At 47.7% G+C, this 19609-nt stretch overlaps 2 protein-coding genes across 3 annotated transcripts in view; one reads left to right on the forward strand and one right to left on the reverse strand.

The window, feature by feature from the left end:
* Positions 1-19609, reverse strand: part of LOC149332560 (MAP/microtubule affinity-regulating kinase 3-like) — a 634516-nt gene that overhangs the window by 288603 nt on the left and 326304 nt on the right. The gene's annotated exons all lie outside the window — the stretch shown is intronic.
* The window catches only part of LOC149332566 (phospholipid-transporting ATPase ABCA3-like), a 60767-nt gene continuing 53799 nt past the window's right edge, over positions 12642-19609 (forward strand). Inside the window, exons 1-4 of the mRNA XM_089558190.1 lie at positions 12642-12918; positions 14429-14698; positions 17344-17647; positions 18579-18827. Coding sequence (XP_089414316.1) covers positions 17410-17647; positions 18579-18827 — 487 coding nt within the window. The 5' untranslated portion in view covers positions 12642-12918; positions 14429-14698; positions 17344-17409. The remainder of the gene's footprint in view (positions 12919-14428; positions 14699-17343; positions 17648-18578; positions 18828-19609) is intronic.

The following is a 19609-nucleotide window of genomic DNA, read 5'->3' on the forward strand; positions in this document are numbered from 1 at the left end:
TATCAATATTCCTCAAGAGAAAAGTATACAACAGCTGTATCTTACCGGTACTCGCCTACGTGGCAGAAACGTGGAGGCTAACGAAAAGGGTGCAGCCTAAGTTGAGGACAATGCAGCGAGCTATGGAAAGAAAAATGATAGGTGTAGCGTTAAGAGACCGGAAGCGGGCAGAGTGGGTGAGTGAACAAACACAGGTTAGTGACATGCTAGTTGAAATCAAGAGGAAGAAGTGGGATTGGGGCAGGGCATGTAATGCGGAGGCAAGATAACTGATGGTGGTTAAAGGTATCGGACTGGATTCCAAGCGAAGGCAAGCGTAGGAGGGGTGCGCCAGAAAGTTAGGCGGGCGGACGAGATTAAGAAGTTTGCGGGGATAGGATGGCCACAGCTGGCACAGGACCGGGTTACTAATTGGAGAGACATGGGAGAGGCCTTTGTCCTGCAGCGGGCGCAGTCAGACTGATGATGATGATGATGATATTTTCAATGCCCGCTCATCCGCTCATCTAGGTGGCATCGATCATCCGCTCCGGTGCGGCCGTTCAACACATACTGACTTCCTCATTCCTCGCCGCAAGGGGCGCTGGCATCCGAGATTGGTTTCGCCGAGAGTCTAAGGGCGCGTGTCGGTTCACTCGCATTCCAAGCACTTCACCCTGACCTGTGCAGCAGAATAATGAACTTAAGTGTAAATAACATGCGCACGCGACTGTCTATGCAAGCGCATTTAGCTAACATCCGTTAAGACAGTGGAAAAATGATCTAAAAACTGCAGGTGCTATCCAGGAGCGCGTACGGTAAGAACCATGCGTGTAGAGAGGGTGAACACGAAAAACAAATGCTTACAAGGGAACAAAGGGACCCTGATAGGGCTCTGAACACGAGAAACGCGCAAACGACAACACTAGCGCTGTAGCTGTCCCGCTTTTTCTGCGTTCCTTCAATCGTCCTCGTTTTCCCGCGCTGCTTTAATTTTGCAGCAGGTCCGCACTGAAAAAATGGCAGGGGTTCAACGTTACTTAAACATAGTTATACGAGCGCAAACTCTGTTAAGCATTGTTTCCACTGTCCCAAATCAAATATCAAGGTCAAGAGTCAAGGTCAGGTACCCAGTCGTCATAGTCACATGACCACATACATAGTCATAAGACCCTAGCTTGAGCCATACAACCACGAAGTTAAGTTTGGTTTGACCTTGTGAGGCATTGAAGGTCATTGCCGATGTGATGCCCACTGTCTCAAATCAAGTGTCAAGGCCAACGGTCAAGGTCAGGTACCCAATGGTCATAGTCATATGATCACATGGTCGTACTACCATAGCTTGGGCCATGCCACCACGCAGTTAAGTTCGGTTTGACCTTGTGAGGCATTGAAGGTCATTGCATATGTGGTGCCCACTGTCTCAAATCAAGTGTCAAGGCCAAGGGTCAAGGTCAGGTACCCAATGGCTGTAGTCATATGATCACTTGGCAATAATACCATAGTTTGGGCCACGCAGTTCAGTTTGGTTTGACCTTGTGAGGTATTAAAGGTCATTGTCTTATTCACATTGAAATCGGAAGTTGTACCGCCGCGTGCCTCCGTGCCGAGAGAAGACAACGAAAGCCGAGCGCGCGCCAGCCACCGCTCGAGCGGCGCTCACGAGAGATGTTGTTCTGAACGCCGTGGAGGAAGCCACACCTCGACACCATCCGTCCAAGTAATCAAGCCGAATGTCGAACCAGCGCCAATCACACAAGGAAGCCAGCCACGTCCGACAGTGGTGTGGAACCTTTAGGCACCGGAAGCAGAATGGCTTTCTCCCTTGACATGCCTTACCAACAGGCCCACCATTCTGCCCTGCTCCGGAAGCAGAAGGCCGTCCTCTCGAGCAGAGTCTAAAGCGGGTAGGCGACCGGAAGGGCCATGAAATCGTCCCGCCTTGCCTGGGTCTGATAGTGAGTTGCCGAGAATTGCGGAGCCTGAGTGGACTTGCAGCCCATTGCAGCAGGACCTCAGTAAAAGGCTGGAATTTCCAGACGTCTGCAACTTAAACATTTAGAGCAGGAGTCCGCGAAGGGAGCGCTGACGCTGTAGCCGTTCTCGATGCCTGCCGAGTTAAGACGCGAGTTGATGCTATCGCCAGGTGACTAAAGGCCCATTCACACTTGCGAGTCGCAAAGGGAACGCGACCAGCAGTCGCTTGCGACCAAGCAGCAGCTCGACAACACCGTTGTTCACACTTGCAAGCGCGACCAGCGGGTCGCTTTCTCGTTAGATTCTCGTTTGAAGCGAAAACTCTCGGGAATGACGTTGTTCGGGTGCTTTCGAGAGTTTCGTCTGTTTTGGCCGTGCCTCCTGTACTCGCGCTCGGTCGTCTAAATTGCTATTCGCAATGTACTACAACAACTACCCGAGCGAAGATTAGGTTGTCGTGACGGTTTTGATGTGCCCCGCGGTCGTACAAGCGTCATGATGACAGAGGCGCGCTTCTCTGCAAGGCCGGCCTACCAGCCTGCAGTATGCCGGCCGCCGCGGCGTCACAAAAATGCACAAATATTGCTTGTTCGCGTTCATACCAAGCCCTTGGGTACAGGAATGTAAAAAAATGAATCATTTTTGAAGATTGCTGGCCAGTACCGAGTTGCTGGTAGAAGGGATAACAGCGACAAAAGCAAATTTCTTCCCAGAGCCGCTTTGCTGCTGCTGCTCCATGCGGCTCGACTGTTGTCTGCTAGCCCAGCTGCTGAAGGCGTCGCGGAAGTCGAGCATGTCTTGATATTATTATGATACAAGGTCCACAATAAAGCGGTGACGAAAGCAGCATCTTAATTACTAGCGCTGGCCAGGATCCGAAGCGCCCTCAGTTGCGACATCGATATGAAACCGGCTAGGCTTAGCGACGACTACGGCAGCCCGCTGGGAGCAGCGCAGGTCGTCGCCCGGCGCGCCCGCGAGCGGTGCCGTTGCCGGAAGCTTGGCTCGCTCGCTGATTGGTTCAGCGGTTTGCGACTCGCAGTCGCGAGGCTGAAAAATCGAGCAGCGAGCGACTGGCCCGCGACTGTCGCTTTTCGACCAGGGCGACCGTTTGCGACTGTCGCTTTTCGACCAAAACAGTCGCGCGACCTCTGCGACTCGCAAGTGTGAACGGGCCTTAAAGCGAGGCTGTCGAGCTTTCTCCCAAGACCATCGCCAGCCGAAAGTCTTTTTAATGCACACCAGAAATGGCGGTTCCACAAGGCTCCTTGAATCACAATAGCCGTGTCCCAAAACAAGAGCCGGCAGCTGACGAAGCCTGCGTGCGTGTTTGTACTATGCTCTGCAAGACCTTCACGCGCGTGCGACGTGTATATATGTTATTTTGTTAATATGTAAATAGATTTATTACCAGTGTACCTCTCCCCCTGTCCTTTCTACTATCCTCTCACCTCTTTCATTTCACTTCTACGCACTGCCTGCTATCCTTTATTTCCGCTGCCCCAGCTCAAGTGCTTCCAGCAGGGATAGCAGATGCCGGGGCAAGCAAAAATCTCCTTCCATTTCCCATGCTTAATAAAACCACTTACTACTGACGAAGCAGGCGACCTCACCACTACCTCATCGCGCACTACCAGCAAGCGCGAGTTGACTTTACTCCCACTGTCAGCAGAAAAGATGAAGGCCTGCAGGAGTCAACACACAATAGAAACGATTCCATTGGGAAGGCCTTCTTCAGCGGCAAGAGAAACGGACTCCATGATCGTGTCCCCAGATGCCGTGGATGGTTGCACGAGGCTGTTTAGGAAGTCCACCAAGCCCTTCATAGAGTCCCCCCCGAAGATGTTCCGCGATAACGTGTGCAAAGCAACTCCGTAAACAAAGTTTGTTACTCTGAAGACCACTAGTTCCTGGGCGTCCTCTTACCAGGTGAAGGCCGCCGACCTCGCCAAGGAGAAGTCGCACTTGGAGTTTTTGATCTACTGCGACGGACCGGGCGGGCAGCCCTACCACCTAGACAGTGGTTCCGGCCCAGAACCAAGCAGCCGCCAGTATTGAACACCAGCAGCGCTGGAACCCATTGACATGCTCGCCTACTCCCATGACCTGGTGAAGCTAGCTATACCGGAGACGTAAGGCTCGGCATTTTCCAAACCCCGGTTAAGTTTGATGTCCATTCTACTACAGGCGCCGACGCCGTGGCGACCACCATCGCCTCTCTAGAGTACAAGTATCATCAAATGACGTCTTGGAGCTTCGGACCTCCCACGGCTCCGACATCCAAGTGGGTCATGATCTTTCAGGGACGAGGACAGGCCTTGGGTGTGGAGAGGATCGCCGATTATCGCGTCTTCGAGGTGATTGTCACCGCTGTTAATCACGCGCGGAAACCAGAGAAGCGCCCAGCGAGCAGCAATACCCCGCCTGAGACCCGCCATCCGGATTTCGATAACGACGACAAGGATCCGACACCACCGATTGCTACACTGACCTTCTGCCCACAAGATATGGTGTCAGTTGGAAGCGCTTGAACATGGTAGCGTCGGCGGGCGTGAATGATGTCGTGAAGGCCGAAAACGCCAACAGGAAAGCCAAAAGTGTACGCTTCCGCCGACAGCGCGGGCAACAGTGGATGGTACGCAACGCTGTTATCAAAGCTAGACCCCAGTTTTCGCTTTACAAATCGAAAACAAATTACATGAACTAATTGGACTATTATATTTGCTAATTTAGATGAATAATTTTCGAAACCACTGACCTGTCTTGGAAACTGCTCTTTCGTGCGTTCCACTTTGTGGGATTTATGTGAACTGCTAACTTGATGCTGTGCGCGTACGGTAAAGGACACACACTACGGCCTACTGGGGCAACGACGTCATTCTCCAGACTAGCTTATGCAGCTGACAGGAAACTCGTATGTTCAATACGCCTGCCACGCATTCCAGCGAGTGAAATATCGATGACCGCCTGGTGTCCCGTTTTGTAGAAACACGTGCAGATAGTTTAAAAGTAATTTTTATGAACTGTGGCTGTCTTAGACTCCCTCAGCGTTGAGCAGCTCCGACTGGTTTGGTTTGATGCTAAGCAACCACATGAAGTGTGGTTGTTTACATTGATAGCAAGTTTGCAACGCATGAGGCTAAAGAACAGTGCAGCGAGTGACGGGGTAGTAAAATCGGGTAAAAGAAGTGGAGATAACAGTAGACACGAGTTAATATTTTAAATAAAAAAAATTACGGGCAATCAGAGCTATTGATTGGAATGTATTAGCATGTGGGCTCAGATTTTGTGAGCGCTTTTTGTTTGACTGAATTCGCTCACACTTTGTTGCCATTCTGTGGCGGTTCAAATCTCCCGCCGCTTCATGTGATTTGCCCCGTGCTCGTTCGATGGCGCTGGTGGTTCAAATCTCGCAAGGTATGGACTACAGTAAGCTAGAAGTATTGCGAAAAAGCGATAGATTTTGTTTATTATGGACTCCGAAACAACAGAAAAGTGAAGAAGGCAGTTGGTATTAACAGGAAAAAAGTTATTGGTCGGGACGTACGTGTCCCTACGTACCGTCTTTTCCATATGTAACCTTTCGGTTTTTAGGGGCGAGGTAAGCGATCCACTGTACACGGTTGGGAAGCAAAAACCTGTTGTTCGGTTACTTTTAGGGTGTACCTTAAGGGAGCGAAATCTCTCCAGCCCTGACTGCCACTTTTTCGCGCCGTCAAATCATAGAAAACAGTTTCTAGCCGCCGTAAAACACTAGGGCACTGCAAACACTGCGAAATACTTGAACGTGCGGTTTGCGACCTTTGACTTGGGCCAGAGCTGCTTGGGCCAAAGCTGCCCGGCAGTATTTTGAAATAAATAAATAAATAAATAAATAAATAAATAAATAAATAAATAAATACACTTACACGCAATTCACGCAGCGCGTTCGAGAGTCTATGTGGTGATGTGGACAGGGCACTAGTTCGAGGGTGTATATGTGTGTGTCTGTGGGGGGGCGGGGGATTAGGAAGTAGAAGTGCCGCAGGCGCCCAAGAGGTTCAGAAGTAAATGAGCGTATTAGTGGCGCGCCTTCTGTTCTTTACTCGTGACTCGGCCGACTGGAGTCAGCCCAGTGAACCGACCATCAGAAAGAACCAGCACAGCCGCGGACCTCCGCTATACCCAGCACCTCGACGCTGCAGTCACCGTCTCCGTGGTTTCATCTTCACACCAGATCCGGCGTCACAAAGCTACCGGAAACTGCCGTGGCTCTCTGCCTACCAAACCGAGCAAGTAGAGCGGCCTTAGACCCGTCACACCATCATTCGCCATTTGGTGTACCGAGCCTACACGCTGCGTCAACTTTGTGACATGTCTTCATTCATTCATTCATTCATTCATTCATTCATTCATTCATTCATTCATTCATTCATTCATTCATTCATTCATTCATTCATTCATTCATTCATTCATTCATTTTATTTCTACTCTTGCCATACAAATGATCAAAACACTGACTGAACCTATAGCCAGAGGCTAGTGTGGGGTTAGAAACAAAATTCATGATGGCAATGACACAGCACTTGTGTAAAATGAAAAACACAAAAACAAGGCGAAAGACCAAAATATATCATACAACGAGGAAGAAATAAAATAATGTGCACTTTACAGCAGGATGAATAAAAATCTTTCATGAACAACATAGTAGAACAGACACAAACCGAACAACTGTCACATATGTCAAATAAGGCTCATAAAGTATGTTCGTAATGCTCTATTTGTTTCATGGGACTATTTTATTTCTGGGGGTAAAGCATTCCAAACCTTGGCTCCTGAGAACTGCACCAATCTTTCGCTACCTAGTATAATGCCCACTAGGGCTCAGTGCTGACAATAAACGTTTTCCAATCCAATCCAATTCGCTGTAGATGTTATTATTTGGTCGCAGATTAAAGTTACTATGCGTATGGTTTCTTGTGAGTCGAGAAGAAGAGCGAAACAGGGAGGCATTGAAAGGTTGATTATATTTTACTATGTTGTTTACACACGCCGCTATCTTTGAAGAGCGCAAAAGGTCAAAAGGAAGGATATTTAATATCTGGAAAAGTGGTTTACTTGGCTCGGTATACTTGCTTTGTGTTATAATTCGGATAGCCCGTAAGACCTTCTGCGTAAGACCTGTAATTTCTCATTGCTGACTACAAAAAAAAAAAAAAAAAAAAACTGTCGACAAGAGAGCATGCCACAACCTGTCGAAAACCTTTCGGCCCTTCGGTCTTCCTCCTCAGGGTCAGGGTCTTCAGGGGTATCAGGACCTTCTTCCTAGTGTTCTATGCGGATCATGCGTTCTGTTTCGCGTTCGTGAAAAAGCGTTTCCCATTAGTTTCCTATGGCAGTCTTAACTCCTCGATGCGATCGATGGAAACTGTATAAAAGACAGACTTTGCTAATATCAGAACAATGGGTCATTACCTTCAATATTTCCATAGCAGTACCATACAAGTTTTCCCATTTTTGTCCGCGAATGTTGAGCATGTGCCCGTGTGAGACCCACGAGGACCCACCATTGTGTGTTACTTGGGTAGCGCTGAAAATGGAACCTTATCAAGACGAAGGTAAGTACGCTATATACAGGGTGTGTTCACCTAAGAATTTACGCAATTTTTGAAAAATGAGCTTTTTGAGCTAGAACAGCGCTTTTTTTCGGCATAGCATTGTCAGCGGTGTAGTACATCAGAATACAGTTAAGACGTGCTAACAGCAGGATGTTTAAGTACAGCTAACTTTTTAACTATTACTGTTAGGCTCCTTAATTGTTGAGAGGCGTACCGTAAGTAATACCCATATCAGCTTTTAGGAATTTGTAAATGTGGTTACCCTAGGCACTGGGCCCTACATATTTCGGCTGTTTCGACCAGTTACGTTCACTGGAGAGGTTGCTTTACCTGCAAGCTTTTCGAATGCACGTGCATTTTGGCGCGATGTAGCCAAAATTTGTTGGGCCACAGCGCCGAAAGAAATGGCGTTTTCGAAATTCTAAAAAACTGATATGGGTATTAATAACGATGGACTACATGCCTATTAATAATTAAGGAGCCTAACGGCAATAGTTAAAAAGTTAACTATTCAATGTTAGTCAACCAGTCTGCTAGTTAGCAAGTCTCAGCTGCACTCTGATGTAACTACACCGCTGACAATGCTATGACGAAGAAAGCTCTCTTCTAAATCAAAAATCCAATTTTTAAAAATTGTGTAAAGTCTTAAGTGAAATACTCTGCATGTAACGGGTGCACTGAGAGCCGATTTGGCCAACAACTCGGCCACCTCGATCGTTTGTTTGAAACAGCGCAGTTCCCTGGGCGTGCGTTTTAACGCACTCCCATGCACACGGCTAAGTTCTCTGCTTTTTCACTAAATTGCTTCTCTCTCTCTGCGAGGAACAAAGAATCCTAGGGACTGGCTCAAAAGAGCATACAAGGTCCCTTTCATAGAAGCAAACGAAGAACCCACCGCGCTCGTTGCCTCGAGCGTCGACTGCGCGCTCAGCGAGCACGCGGCGTTCAGGCAGAGAAGATTTCTTAAGCGCGAACTGCCTTCCTCGACGTTCTTCGTGGCCCTGCCAGCAGCTACCTCTTCAGCGTCTCTGCCATGGAGGGAGGTAAGCGACTTGCCTATTGCTTTATGAGAGTTTAACGTCCCAAAGCGACTCAGGCTATGAGGGACGCCGTAGTGAAGGTCTCCGGAAATTTCGACCACCAGGGGTTCTTTAGCGAGCACTGACATCGCACATTACACGGGCCTCTACAATTTCGCCTCCATCGAAATTCAGCCGCCGCGGCCGGAATCGAACCCGCGTCTTTCGGGTCATCAGCCGAGGGCCGTAACCACTGAGCCACCGCGAGAATTTCGCCTCCATCGAAATTCGACCTCCGCGGCCGGGATCGAACCCGCGTCTTTCGGGTCAGCAGCCGAGCGCCGTAACCACTGAGCCACCGCGAGAATTTCGCCTCCATCGAAATTCGACCTCTGCGGCCGGGATCGAACCCGTGTCTTTCGGGTCAGCAGCCGAGCGCCGTAACCACTGAGCCACCGCGAGAATTTCGCCTCCATCGAAATTCGACCTCGGCGGCATGGATCGGATTCGCGTCTTTCGGGTCAGCAGCCGAGCGCCCGAACCACACAGCCAACTCGGCGGCTTAAACGTTACCCAGCTGGTCAGGACCTTTACCACTCAAAGGATAAGCATCTGGCGACCTGCTTTTAACGGGCTTCAGAGGTACGGAACGGAGGAGCTTTGATACGTGGCGAAAACATGGAACTGGATTATGATGAAATTGCGAAGCCTCTTCGGTGAGAGGCGATTCTCCGTGCCGCTACATTTGCTCATTGCCTCAACGATGTGAATTTCAGGGGTAATTGATACCTGCTCATGAGAGGTCGAGCGGTGCCGAGCTGCGGGATGTGGAGGCCTAATCTTTGTCCGTTACGCCTTTGACTCTGCAATTCTCTTCCTTTATCTGCACATCGATATGTTTCAGCGCTACTTATATCTTCGAAAAGATATGCTGGCCGATATGTCCCTCCGTGGACACCAACTCCTTAATACCTGCTTTAGGTAGCGTTTTGCTGAGCATAATGAAAAAAAAAATTGTTTTTAAGAATACTAGTTTCTTTTAAAACGCATAACTGTGCAGCGTTGCTACTCATGCAGTTCTGAGCGAGTTGGAAATGAAAATTGTCCGTAGCCCCAAGTATTGTTTCATGCATAACTAAAGTTTTTTTTTTTTTGCGGATGTGCACCCGCATTCTTCATTTGCAGTAACTATTCCGGCCAGCTTACGAATTGATTTTGACCGCGGTTTTTCAAAAGCTGACGGCAACGATAAGGACGCTACTTGGATTTGGCCAAATATTGCAATCCTTGGATCCCTTTTCGATCCTCTTCATGCGATCGTAATGCACACGGTACAATTATTAACCTTTCGGCTTACCTTCTCGTGCTATCAAGGTTATTAGCTGCGAGAATATTTGACCAGCTTTCGCCTAATGCTCCCTGTTTATTTGGGAGTACTTCATCGAACACTGACAGACACAGGTGGCTGTGATGTTTTCTCGCTATTATGCTTGCCGATAAAGTTTTTAAGCAGTTATAATGCACTCGCATTTCATTCTTTTACGTTGCTGCGCCCGTGCCTGTTGACGTAAGTGTGTAGATGTGCTTGGCGCACTTATCATCGATAGTTCCATGGAGCTTATGCAGTGCTGAGTGTCCTGCCGATGCCTTTTGTTGCGAAAGCAACACTAACGCGAGTCGCCAAGCCATTTCGCGGAGCTGACGAAAGGCCGTACTGCGCATGCGCGAGGAGCAGTGACGTCACACGGCGCACAGCTGGCGCGCCGCCGTCGTCGCTGCGCGGGTGACTCAGAGGTGCCGCCGCCGCGCTCTCCAGTTGCGCATGCGCAGTAGCGACCCATAGCTAGCGTGCCGGGGCCGCCGCCGCTGCCGCGCGCTCTCCATCCCCCTCTCTCTCTCTAGTTTAACCGGAGCTAAACCACTAACAATTTTTTTTCCATATGAATGCACTCTTTCTTTCTGACATGTTGGGAATAGAAAATAGCTGTGAAAATAACATGGCAATTATGAAACATACGTACAACGCTAGGTAGAAGTGGGTGTTGTCCCGTTACTTATAGCAAGCGGGGCCGCATAACTACCTCCTGTCGTACGTTATACTGCCTTCATATCGACCAGAACATAAAGTAAATTCCATGGTAAATTCGGATGCGGCCATTTTCAACGCATTGTGGCGCCGTCTGATGAACGCGGAGAGAAGCACAACTTTCGGACTGCCACGCGAGGCGACACAACAGAGGGCGCTATGGGAGCAGCTACCTACAGCTGCCAAACGGCACTTCGTAAGCTCTGCAAGACGCCGTAACTAAAAACATAACTTGCAGTGACCGAGTTTATTATGCGACTTTTATCCAGGCCGTCATGTCCATTGGCAGTGGTTTTAATTGGCGTCTTGTACATAACCGGGGCTGATGCCTTTAGTGAGTTGTGTCTTGGCACCTGTTCTTTTCTTGATTTTTATAAATGATCTGACGACTAATCTCAACGTTAATATACGACTGTTCGCCGATGACTGTGTAATTTATCGCGAAATTAATACATTAGAGGATCATGAAGCTCTTAACAACGCATTACATTCTATAGCAAAATGGTGCACTGACTGGCAGATGACACTGAACGCTGCTAAATCTGCTGTTATGACAGTTTCTAGAAAGAAACATAACTCCGACTTTCGGTATACTATAAATGGCACACCACTTACTGTAGTTACTAATCATAAGTATCTTGGCGTACTAATAACCCATGACCTCGGGTGGAACGCTCACGTGGACAAAATCACCTCAACAGCTTTGAAACGACTCTTTCCTTAGACGACGCCTCACATTAGCCCCTTTTCAAACTAAGCTTTTAGCCTACAATGTTTTGGTTAGATCTGTTCTCGAATATGCTAACGTCGTTTGGTTTCCTTATACTAATCAAGATATAACCAAACTTGAAGCCGTTCAAAGAAAAGCAGTCAGATTTATATTTAACAAATACAAAATAACCGATTCGCCTACTGAATTAATGAAAACTGAAGGAATAAAATCATTGCAGACCCGTGCAAAAGTCGCACGACTAAAACTCATGTTTCAACTAATAAATCGACATCTAAAACTCGACACTACTAAATATATTTCCCTTTCCGAAGCAAGATCAACGCGTCATAAACATTCGCATACATTAAGTGAGTATCATTTCCATACTAATTGCTTTAAAAATTCCCTTTTCCCACTAGCAATTCGAGAATGGAACAGCCTTGATCCATTTATTACTAACTGTTCATCATTGACAAAATTTAATATTGCAGTTGAGAGTATGTCCTGTTATTAGTTATTCATTCCTGGTTGCTTGCGTTCTGTTATTATTATACCCATGGTTATTTGTTTTTTTTTTGTCTTTTTTTTGTCAAACTATGCAGTGTTACTTAAACTAAACACCTATACTGTGTTAATGCCTTTGCAGTGTACGATAATAATATTTACTGTTTACTTATTGTCTGCGTATTATAACAACTAGCAATGTTTCAACATTTTGTTATTCTTTGTATAATACTACCGACATTAGCCTTATTTTATGCGTTATTTGATTGTTTTCGTCACAGCTCGGTTGTATTTTCGTTTTACCGTTTGTTGTTTTTCTTAACATGCTGACCAGTTGAATGTTCCAATTATGCTTGACCGCGTTCTGTTAACCTCACTAAGCCCTCCTGCCACAATCCCAATTGGGATTAGCAGTATTTGTAAATAAATAAATAAATAAATAAATAAATAAATAAATAAATAAATAAAAACAATTTCATATGCGATTTTCTTGTATCGTGCGTTTTATTAGTAGTCAGCAAAGCTATGAGGTAGGCTTCAAGAATGCAGCGAGCATTGCTACAAACCGTTCATCTTCATTCGTGCTATTTGCGCGATAATGCGGGAATGCCTGTACAGATAGTCAGGTCTGATATGCTTTTGTCAAACCCTCCGCGGCCGGCACTTGTTGCAAGCCACGAATTACTAACACGCTTAGCCGCGATGTTATCCTCCAGGTTTAACCAGAGCTAAACCACTGCCGATTTTGTTCTTCTCGTTCCAGGCAACGAGGCCGTGGATGTAGCCCGCGCCCGTGTCAGCAACGCGTTCCTTTCGTTGAAGCAGCTGTACATCATCCTCTGGAAGAACGTGTACGTGAAGCGGCTGTGTCGCCACTACTTCACCACGCTGCTGGAGATTGCCCTCATCACGGCTCTACTGCTGGGCATCCAGGAGAACTCGGTGGTCAGGGAGCCCCTGATACGACGGGGGCCAACCATCTACCTGCCCATTCACACGAACGCCTACTGGAACACCCAGCCTGACCTGGCCACCATCCGACAGGTACACACCCAAGCAGCGCGGGTGAATTCGAATATTGGAAATGTATTGGCTCTAGTCCCTTGTAGGACTGATATTTGCCAATACATTTCCAATATTGGGCCGATTGACCAAATGTTTAGGGGAATCCCCCAAGGTGGAGTAGATACACTCGCTTCACTACACTAGGTGGATAGGTGGATACACTAGGTGGAATAGGTCGATACACTACTCCACCTTGGGGGATTCCCCTAAACATTTGGTCAACACTGTTTCCTCTTCGAGCTACTGATCAATTCACTCTCGCCCTACCATAAACTTGCCGTCCCGGTTAGCTCAATTGGTAGAACGACTGCTCCGGTGAAGCGGTGGTCCCGGGTTCGAGCCCCGGACCAGGACAAATTTTTCTTTAACGGCGAAGTTTCCGAGAAAGCTGTATAGCTTTCCTTTGTAGCCGTATGGCTGCGCTTGGGTGGACGTCATTCGGCCGATTAGCTTGCATGATGGAGCACACATGTTTCGCTGATAGGTTTTCGCTAGAGCCCACTCTGCGTTTCACTTTCACTGAGCGTGGCATGGCTTGAGGCAGTCATAGACAAAAAAAATGCAGTGAGAATTAAACTGCATTAGCCTTTCCGTTGAATTTATAGCGGCCCTGGGTGATTTCGCGCCTATCAGGAGTACAAAGACTCCCACAACAAGGACTGTCAATGTGTGTGACAGCTGTTCCCCGATCATTTTGTTGCCAATGTCTGTTGTCAGCAACTATTAACGGGGACTGCACTGGATGAAAAAAAAAATTCGGGCTGAAATATTCAATATGGCTTTATTGCGGTTCGGTTCAGTTTTTATTACCTCTGTCTTTCGTCACTGGTTCGAGCAACACCCTACCCCTCTCTCTATGAGATCTGTCAAAGAAACAGTGGTTAATAAGGATTTATATATCATACGCAGTTAAAGGAATAAAAAACAAGGTGTTATGAGCCAACTCGCCCAGACGAAAGTGCTTATTGAACTGATTATACGCAGGTATCGGTCATATACGTACAGTCGTCGTCAAAAGTAAATGGAAGGCGTCTTTGTCAAAAAAATTTAATTTCTTTAAATCTAAAGCATTATGGTTCATATCTGTTGGTGCACAGTGCAATTCGCACAATCACAATTAGTCTTCACATATGTATTCAAGAATGCATGAATTGAACGGGCAATGATTATATTTTTTCGTTTTATTGCCTTCCATTTACTTTTGACGGCACCTGTACGTTGAGAGCAGCTTTCAATTTCGGGTCAAGTTCAGAAATGGCAGTCGCCCTCAGATGGGGGCAATCAGACATGTTTCATATTGTTATGTGACGGCAAGTCGATGAAGACAGGACTACATGACAGATGGCGATGGAATGATTTTAATGGCGGTGGGCCTAGCGCGAGCGCTTCTTGCCGCGCCACTGCCCAATTTGTCGCCTTCCAGTCCGTGGCAATATGAAACCGGCAAACCCTCCTGAATCCGAACCCTTCGCTGCTTGTGTGGTCGCAGGTGTTCTACTTCCCTCCAAAGAACAAGTACCTCAGCCGGCTCACGCACGAAGCCTTCAGCACGCTGCGCGTGACCAAAGTCGTGGAGGTGCCCACGTTGAAGCAGCTCTCGCAGATCCAAAACCAGATCATCCAGCACTCCGCCAACGGCACCAAACCCGCCCACGCCGTGGCCCTGTTTTACGCCAACATCGGAGTCAACGACACCGACACGCAGCCCGTCAGCCTTCACGTCTCGTTTTTCGCCGGAAGCCTACCCTTCGACGTGCAGGTATATGATACGGTGCCATGCGCAGCATCTGTATGGTCTCGCGTGCCAAAGACCCGGTATCTTTTAGAAAGTACCGCCGTCTTTCTTGTTCTCCACCACCAGATACCTAAGGTCCTCTTTAACGCCACAGCGTTAAGAAGCCAGCGTCGCAGAAAATCCGGCGTCGTCGTAGGCGTCCGTTGTCGGCGTTGGCTTCGTTGACCACGAGTGAAAAATCCACTCTGGTTAAACCTGGAGTGACGTGAGAGCTGGAGTGGTTCCCTCTCTTCCACTCCCCCCCCCCCACTCGACAAGGCGCATGTGTACAGCTGTTGCAGCTCGGTTTCGCCGGCGCGGCGGCAGCAGCAGCTGCTCCGCACCACGTGACCAACCCACGTGACCAACCACATGGCCAACGGCGCCGCCACGGAGCTCATGGGGAGCCACACTGAAGGCTCGAAGCGCTGGCGTAGTGTAGCTCTCGCTACAAAAACACCCCTCTTGAAGCAACCTAGGTGGCCATCACAGTGCACTGGCGCATCGCTTAACCGCAGCACCACTGAGCCAGGAGAGGCATGAGGACTCCCAGGGACGTATGAATGCAGAGTAGAAAGTTACCAACTTTTCATATATGGGCATCAAGCCACCAACACTATCGTGTCATATCCTTAAAAGGGAGCTTAAGCGCCCCTCTAGTTTTTTGTTGCCGTGACTTAGCTGCTCTCAGCGCGTACTGAAATGTTCCTGCAGAATCTGTGATGGGTGGAAAGACTATTGACAAAGACTATTAACAAGCCCTACAGAACAGTCTATAGGCGATACAAATCCTTTAGACAGTCTATAGACAATCTATTTATAGCCATAAACTTTTAAAAGATTTTTGTCTATAGACAGTCAAAGACAAAATGAACAAAAATATCCATAGGAACGCAATGGAGTATATAAGAAGTCTATAGACTGTCTATGGACCATTTTTATAAGGGCAGAATAATTCCAAGCACTTATTTATTCTTACGCTAAAAGTGTGGCGTAGAAAAGCCAGAGTGTGGCTTCTTTGCTGCCGAATGTCCGTAAATTAACGTCCTTGGTATCGTATCAAGACACAGCTTCCCCCATGAAAGTTTTAGAAAAAGAATTTTTGGAATTGTTTTTTGGAATTGGGCCAGTTGGTGCATGGTGCCGAGTAGAGAAAACAGCGGATCAGGACGCGTACACAAGTGAAGGAATTCACACGGACGACACTGAGATACAACTGAAGGAGCCACAACATACACACAGTGTAACCATTTTTATACTTGCGCCACGATTCCATAATTTGGCAGGAATGCAGAATAATTTGCGTGGTATACCGATAAGACTGCGTGACAGTGCCTGCAAGTGAGGACGATCAGTGTAGCACTTATTTGAAAAAAAAAATAGAAAAGGCATAGCGGGATACAAAACGTGTGCTTTGCCATTTATCCTGAAAAGCGTGGATATCAATTCAAAGACGCATGTGCCCGAAGAACAGTATAAACATCATCCTTAAGAGCCACGCCTACCATTTTGTTTTGAAATAGTTGTACGCCTTAAAAGCGTAACCGAAATTTTCTGCCGCCTTTCCGCCGTCATCGCAGCATCGCTCGAGTTGAACTGTTGAAAGCGCTTATTAACACCCATCTGAAGTGGGCAACAAGTGACGAAAAGTGACAGTCGGTTTGCATAGTTAGGCCAAATCAGTATTAGGTGCGCTATAGTGCTGTGTAGTCATTGTTTTGCATTATCATCAACATATACCTATATACCGGGTGTCCCATAAATGACTTATGGATTTTTAAAATCAACAAAAAAAAGACAGAATGAGATAGAATTGTATTGTTTGTGGCCTTACGCTTAGGAAATCAGGGAATTTTATCCCTTCAAAATTCAAATTTAAATTTCCACCAACAGGTGGCGGGTATTTTCTTTGAAAACTGCGCCTCGTTTCAACAAAACTGTGTTCCAGGCGGTGGAACTCAAACACAATAAACACCCGCTGTTGAACGGAATAAGCCATTTTGGTACAGCGGAACTGCAATCTCAATAGCACATGCTATCAGCTTGACGGCGAACTACGGAATGATGAGTTCAAATATTCTCCATTTTAGCTATACCTGTATGTATGTATGGATGGATGGATAGGAGCGCCCCTTGGAAACGGGGTGATGGCAATTGCCACCATGCTCAGCTTTTCTTTCTTTATTGTTTTTTAACTGTGTTGTCAATTCTCATTAAGATTCGCCATCATCTTTACCTACTGTTTCCTACATTTCTAACCTTATGCCACATCTCTGCCAGATCACCTGCAGCGCCACCTGTTGGTGGAAATGTAAACTAAATTTGGATTTTGAAGGGATAAAATTCCCTGATTTCCTAAGCGTAAGGCCGCAAACGATACAATTCTGTCTCATTCCGTCTTTTTTTACTTATTTTCAAAATCCATCAGTCATTTTTGGGACATACACCTGGGTAGGTTGCCCGCAACCCGGTAGGCAGGTGGGCAGCCTGCCAAAAAGCAGACTTCAGGCAATCAAGCACACAACGGCTAAATGCGGAAATGTGTATAAGTGCTAAACATCGTGCTTGAGTAGGCAAGCGTTGCTCTGAAGAGCTCTTCCTCCAGTCCCCTTGAACGATGCTCTTCCCAGGTGAACTTCAGGCAGCGCCTCATCTCTCAGCCCGAGGGACCCGTGGCGGAGGAGCGCTTCCCCGAGATGCACACCCTGCTACCCATCATGGGGGCGCTGCAGCAGCGCCACCTGGAGCTGCAGGCCGAGCTCTTTCGCTACCCCCATCCCCTGGAGGAAGTGCAGCTGCAGAGGTTCCCCTTTCCTTCCTACATCGAACACCACGACCAGAAGAACTACGCCCTTGTACTCACCCGCTTCTGCATTGGCATGCTGATCCCCTTCTCGCTGTTCGTGGCCAGGCTAACCGACGAGAAGGCGACCGGTGAGAGGGGGGCACGGCTTTGGTTACTTCAGCCATTCTCCGCCATATGTTCCCCACTGGCGGAAGTGTTCTCTAATTTACGCTGTGCTTTGTGTGAATCACGTTGCTGTGGCTATTGTTATAACAATAAAAGGGTGCTGTTAGCTCCCTTTCCTGACTGCTTTGATTACTCTCCCGACCCATTCTCTTTCTACCTTGCACTTCGTCATTCGCTGAGCCACAGCACGCGGCCTGGAATCACACGGCGCGAACTAGCAATGAATGGCGAATGTGGGGCATGCCGTCGTTCCTGTCGATGACGATTGCCAGCAAGTACAAGAATTAGACACCGAATTCGATGAGTTCTATAAACCCGATGCAGGCTGGAGTGCCAATAGGGCTCTCCCAGCCGCAATAAAGCGAGCAGATGATCTCACAGTGGTGGACTATGCACTCATTGTGGTTAACAATCAAAATCAGAATTACATGGTTTCCATATTTAGTAGAACGAAACTAATTAACAGTGGATGTGGATGAGACAATGACCATCAACGCCTCACAAGGTTAAACCGAACTTAACTGTGTGGTGGTACGGCCTAAGGTATGGTCCATGACCATGTGGTCATATGACGACCATTGGGTACCTGACCGTGACCCTAACTTGAGACAGGGCACCGAATGTCGACAATGACCTTCAATGCCTCGAAAGGTCAAACCAAACTTAAGTGCGTGGTGGTATGGTCGAAGGTACGATAGTATGACCACGTGATCATACGACTATGGCCAATAGATACCTGACCTTGACCTTGACATTTGATTTGAGACAGTGGAGACCATGCTTAACGGAACTTACTCTCGTATAACTAGGCTCAAACCACGTTGAACCCCAACCTTGTATACCTTACGCATCGTGACTCTTCCCCGGCGTGCTGTCTCCGTGGGTTCTGCGCAGGCATCAAGGAGATGCTGCGGGTGGCGGGCGTGAACGACTGGGTGTACTGGGTCAGCCACTACCTGAGCGCCTTCTTCATGCACCTGATCATCGTGACGCTCATGCTGCTCTTCATGTGCGTCAAGCGCAACGAAGAAGGGCGGGCGTTCATGCAGTTCAGCGACCCCGCGCTCCTCTTCGTCATACTCATGTTCTTCTGCAGCCAGTGCATGGTGCACGCCATGTGCCTCTCTCTCTTCTTCGTGAATCGTGAGTGGCAGCTTCCTTATCGGTGTTCCATGGACGCAGTGCGAGTTTATCATGTTTGTCGTTTCATGCTCGTGCTGTCGAACCTAACCCAAGCAGCGTAAGTAAGTGGTCCAATACTGGGATAGGATGGCTTCACTGTAGTCCTTTGTAGGTCCGGCCGTTGCAAGTGCAGTCGTTGTCCAAAGTAACCAGGCTGCATGGTTTGCTTCTAGCTTGTATAGTGGAGCCCTTGTGGCTTTCCTAAAGATCAAAAGGTATTGGAAGGTAAGAAGACCCCCAGTTCTTACCTTTAACGACCATTTGAGCTTCAGGGAAGCTGTAAGAGCTCCACTGTACGAGCTAGAAGCTAACCATGCAGCCTGGTTACTTTTGACAAAGACTGTACATTTCCAATATCGGCCCAATATAGGAAAATGATGGTCCTACTGTTATTCTTTGTAGGACTGGACACTGCCAGTACATTTCCGATATTGGACCGATTACCCGTGCTTCTTGGGAAGGTGGTTGTTTTCATTAAAAGAGCCAGACGTGCAGTGGCATGTGCCGTAAGTTCGTGAACACAAGTGAACACTGCGTTCGGCAAGTCCTCTTGATTTTTACGTGCAGATGGATTGCTCGCTAACTAAAAATCGCCAAGAACATAAAACGTAGGGATACTGACATTAGCTCGCTCGCGCGTACAGTATCATTATCTTTTGAAGTCGTCAGCTTTGATAAGGTGGTCAAGTGGCCCCAACGTATTCTTCGCCGCAACACAAACAAAATTCTTCTTTTGCAGGGCT

The sequence above is a fragment of the Amblyomma mixtum genome, chromosome 8 (genome assembly GCF_055824585.1).
Source record: "Amblyomma mixtum isolate Tamu chromosome 8, ASM5582458v1, whole genome shotgun sequence".
Classification (NCBI taxonomy): Eukaryota; Metazoa; Arthropoda; class Arachnida; order Ixodida; family Ixodidae; genus Amblyomma; species Amblyomma mixtum.